The sequence below is a fragment of the Hordeum vulgare genome, chromosome 5H (assembly GCF_904849725.1).
Source record: "Hordeum vulgare subsp. vulgare chromosome 5H, MorexV3_pseudomolecules_assembly, whole genome shotgun sequence".
NCBI lineage: Eukaryota > Viridiplantae > Streptophyta > Magnoliopsida > Poales > Poaceae > Hordeum > Hordeum vulgare.
The window spans coordinates 10,490,911-10,495,994 of record NC_058522.1 but is presented as its reverse complement, the minus strand read 5'-3'; the positions used below and the strand labels follow the sequence as shown (position 1 = coordinate 10,495,994).

Sequence of the window (5,084 nt, the reverse complement as noted above, 5' to 3'; positions counted from 1 at the left end):
ACTTCATTGGATTTTCCTCCTCTTTGCTCAGCCCTTCTTTATTTTGATGACATAAGACAATTCTTGGCTACGTTACAAGAAAATAAGTATAGCACATTGAAAGGGTATAGCAAAATTTAATGCACGTATTTCTTGGAAAGAGCAGAATCCAAATGAAGATGCGTTGATAACTCTATGATGTAATTAAACCCACAACTAAAGAAACATGTTTTATTCCTTGCATGTACCTTACAAATTAAGGTTCAGAGTAGTAATCGCTATAAGTTTGATCCGACCTCTAAACTCTCCCATGATTTGGATCCATGATGCTACTCATCACTTGATAAAGTTGGTGATGGCCGTACAGACTATCACTATCTGCTCGGAGTAGAAGCTATGTTGGTTGAGAGGCGATGGGACGGCGGCCTTCATAAAGGCATCGTCGCACTCGTGCGCCAGGGAGACGGCCTTTGCTACCTCCTCCTTCCGTATGGCGTAATTTCGACTGTTGATCTCGTCGTAGGCTCCCGCAAGCGCAAACTTCATCTTGTTGTACAACTCCTGGCATTTTTCAAGAACCACCTTCATCTTGGCATCCATGTTTGGCTTCACTAGTAGGCCCTCAATGTCATGGATGGCGCCATAGGCGTTGTTGACGCCCATATTGGCCGCTACCTTGGCCAGGCCCCATGTGTCCGCGTTGTAGCTCCGGTGGTGCTTTCTCAACTCCGACACGTAAAAGACGTAGTTCACATGCGTGTCCTCGTCGGCCGCCGCCTTGCAGGTTGTTTCCACGGTCGCGTCGATACCGGACAACACGACAACGACGACGGTTACGACCACAAGAGCAATTGGAGGCCTCATGGATCTTGCTGGTTGTATTTGGATCGAGAGAGATTCCAATCTAGATAATTTTGTTTGCGCCACACAATTCTATTTGGAGAAAGCTTGTAGGATGGCTCACTATTTATAGTCAGGGGTATCTATCCAGAGCCTGGTAACAGTGCACATTTTGTCTTTTCACGAGTTCGGGCCGTTCATTTGTTTGTTTGACAAATCAAGAGCTGGCTGATCTGACGAAAGGAATGCAAGGGTGTTCTGTCACAAGAGCGTGCCATCGACTGCCCTGCTTTCCTCAGTTATTGAGGAGGCCAAGCTGTGGATATCCGTTGGTGCGAAAAATTTAGGGAAAATTTTCTAAGGCGAGTAATTATTAGGCCGAACGTGTGCATGTGTTGTAAAACATTAAACTCTATTCCCGCCTTATTTAATTGATAAGGCAAATTTTATGTCTCTGTTTTGAAAAAAAAGAGCCGGCTGATCCATTCCGCTGTCCTACCTATTGTTACTTTCTCTTACATCTCATGTCCTCTCTTTCTTTCATTAGCAACTATTTTAGTTTTTTATACATTTTTCTCTATTGTCTCTCCAGACGGATTTTATTTTTTCTGTTTTTTCATCGTTTTTTATATAGCTTACCACACCGTTTTCATTTTATTTATTCATTTCTTTCCTTTTCATTTTATCTTTTATTATTATTTTATTTATTTCAAATTTATGAATAAGATTTTTTGTCAATATTTTTTTTTAAAATGGGGAAAAATTAAGTATGTGAACAACTTCTAAACTCGTAGCTTTTTATACAAAACAATATCTGAGTTAAGTTTGCTATGGTTTGATTTTTAGTTTATGTAGTTTTGATGCAAGCGTTGGATCCCCCACCTCGCTGGTCACAACTTGTTTGTCGCGCATCTTTTTGTTGACTAGTTGCCTTCACTTTTGCAAGCCAATGCGTGCTGGTAGACACTTTCGTCGTGTTGTTTCTATGTTGTTACTAGAATTGGAAGAGACTAGAAAAGAAGAACTCTAACATAGTCGTTCCCTTTCCAATTCATTTCAACAATGTCTCCCATTCCTTCTAACCTTTATCAAGATATGATTTAGGATTTGCCTCATCTAAATTATCATCTAGTAATTTTTGTGCAAATTCTTGATCTTGCATCTACGGTTTATGTAGTACCATGTCGTCTTGTTTTGTTCTATCCATTTGTAGTATGTTCACGTTACACGTTTTTTTGGCAGGTTTTTTTTACTCATGCTTTTAGGACCCATTTCATGTAGCATGCTTCGTAGAAGTGGAAGAGGCAGACTTTTTTACTTGTTATTGCATATTTCTATTTTCCTTTTCAAGTTCGATGTCGAAGAGACAAGCCCTATGGAAGAGCCATGCTCTGATATGCGCTTGATATCCCTTGTTGTGTGGAAGTCCACTCTTGACACGCAACCAAGAACCTACTTTTTTTTGTCCTAGTTGTAATCTCAACCTTAACTTACATTTTTTTATCCCATTTCGAAATCTAACTTTGATACACAACTGACCCAACCCATTTTTCTCCTATATATAGGTCCACCCTCGACACACAACCTGTCCAGGAGGGGCAGCCTTTTTTGTCTTAGGTAAATCTCCACCCCCGACATGCAACTAGGGGCATGCACTTTGTCCTAGTTGAAAGTTCATCCAACCGGGTCTGGCCTATTTGTGTCTCAGTTGCAAGTCCATCCTCGACACAAAACCGGGGACCCTTTTGTCCCAGTTGCAACTCCCCCCAACATGCAACCGAGGCGGGACTTTTCTCCCAGTTGCAAGTCCATTATAGATACACAACTAGGCTCTACCTATTTTTCTGTCTATATTGTAAGTAGACACTGGACAGTAATATCGGGGGTGGGGGGGGGCAAACTCGACTTGCAACTAGGTACTTGTAGTAGTGTAGTTGCCCAGTCACAAGTCCAATCTCGACTTGAAATTCGAGGGCTTTGTAATATTATAGTTGCCCCAATTGTTAGTCCAAGCTCGACTCGCAACTAGGGGCTTTGTAGTAGTGTAGTTGCCACAATTGCAAATCCAACCTCGACTCAAAACTAGGCGCTTTGTCGTAGTGTAGTTGCCCATGTAGCAAGTCTACTCCTGACTCACAACTGGTCCTTTTTAGTTGTACTTGCCCTAATTGTAATTCTACACTTGACTCACAACTATGACTTGTAGTACTGTAGTTGCATTAGTTCAAGTCCTTCCTCGACTTGCAACTCGGGGCTTGTAGCAGATATAGTTTTCTCAGTTGCAGGTCCACCATCGATGCACAACTGGGGCTAGTAGCAGTGTGTTGGACCTAGTTGCAGTTCCACCCACGACTCACGGCCAGGGCTTCTAGTAGTTGTATTTTCCCAGTGGCAAGTATACCATTGACTCACAACTCGAGCTATTTTGTAGTTTTAGTTTGCCCGAGTTGCAAGTCCACCCACAACTCAAAATTGGGGGCTTGTAATAGTGTAGCTTCCCTATTGCAAGTCCATACAATGACTCGTGACTGGACATTTTTTTATAGTTGTAGTTGCCCCAGTTGCAAGTTCATCATCGACTCGAATCTAGGGGATTGTATTAGTGTAGTTCCCTAGTTGCAAGTCTGTTATCAACTCGCAACCGATTGTGCTCGCTTCCTCCCTCTCTCACTCGCTCGTGTCACACCATAGAGGAAGGTCTGACAACGCTTGAGGCAGATCGCCACCTCGGCCCCGCCATGGTTGTCGCTACATCGCGCGTGTTGTGCCAACGCCATCGGTCGCCACATGCCCCGTCGCTCTAGCTAGATCCATCTCATCCACGACTACCTCCTCGAGTCATTCCCCCACTACATGTTAAACAACTCCGCCCAGGCATCTATTCCGACCCAAGCCATCGGTGTTCCGAGTCCTTAAAGTGAGGCCGGCTCGGACACCTCGAAGCATGACAATGCCAAGTCCGAGAACACAACGCCGTGTGAATCTGCCACTGTCGCCATGGACACTCCCTCTCCGCTTCATGTCCACCACACCGACACCACCACTGAGCATCGCCAAGTACTCCGAAGACCAGTGACCTCCAACAAGTACATGGATCACCGGAACTGCAACTTTGCCCACAAGTACCTTAACCCCAAACCCCGAGTCTGAATGCCGACGACCCACGAGTATCGGGTAGGATTCGACCATCGTGAGCCTCATATCACCGCACATTTCATATCCGGCTCACCGCACCCTTCAAAAATTAGAAAGGTGGATAATAAAGACAAAATATAAAACAAAAGAACACATGAAAAGAAAACAAAAAAAACCAAACAAAACTTACAAAACCTGAACAAAACCGTCGGAATGTTGGTAAAATATCTTTCTTGAGGAATGCTAACATGTAATATATTGCAGGTATGAACATTGAAAATGATGAATTAATAAACATCAACATAGTAATACTCATAAACATAAGTAACATAATCAATAAATTTCAAAATATACAATCCTTAAAGAATGTTTACCCCCTATTCATTTTATCATATTAGCATGGAATGGCTCCGTCTTCACCAAATAAATACAAATGTCAAGCACCACGGTGTTAAGTCACGCAATTGGATCATACTTCTTAACACAATTCAACTTTTTATTACTCACTCAATACATGAGCGTGAACCATGAATATTGCATATAGGTGAAATAGAATATGGTAGTAGGTTTCAAAGGGGTAAAAGTGGAGAAGAAAATCTTGCATCAACTCGGCATATGATGACGAGATGATGAATATACTTCTCGCTCCTCGTTGGTTACCCCAAGTGGAAGGTGGAGATGTAGTCAGCAACAAGTTTTCCCTTACATGGAGACTGTAAGGTTATCGAACCATGAGGACTCCGAGGATCAACAAGCAGGTGTCCCCTGCCCTGGCGCTAGCAGAAGACGTGGACCTGCACACACACAAATAACTTTGCTCCCAACGAGTACAAAGAGGTTGTCAATCTCTGTGTCCTTGTAGTTTGCAAAGGATCAAAACAAAAGCGGGAATAGTGATAGTGATTGCAACGGAAAAGTAAATGAAAGCATTATATAAAAGGATAATCAAATATATAACTCATAACAATCTGAACATAATCTCATAATCCTTCGGATCCCAACAAACCGAGCATAGCAATAACAGGAAAATTACATCGATGCCTTGATCATGTAGGGCAGCTCACAATGGCTAATCATGGAAGCACAAGATTGGAGAGAAGACATCACATAGCTACTGGTCATGGATTCAT

The 5,084-nt window shown here is 42.6% G+C and overlaps 1 protein-coding gene across 1 annotated transcript; it reads right to left on the bottom strand.

Moving 5' to 3' along the window:
• Positions 1–315: 315 nt before the first annotated feature.
• On the bottom strand, positions 316–843 carry LOC123395913 (pectinesterase inhibitor 8-like). Its single transcript, XM_045090938.1, has one exon. The coding sequence runs from the start codon at positions 841–843 to the stop codon at positions 316–318; it is 528 nt and encodes a 175-aa protein (XP_044946873.1).
• Between the last annotated feature and the right edge of the window lie 4,241 nt (positions 844–5,084).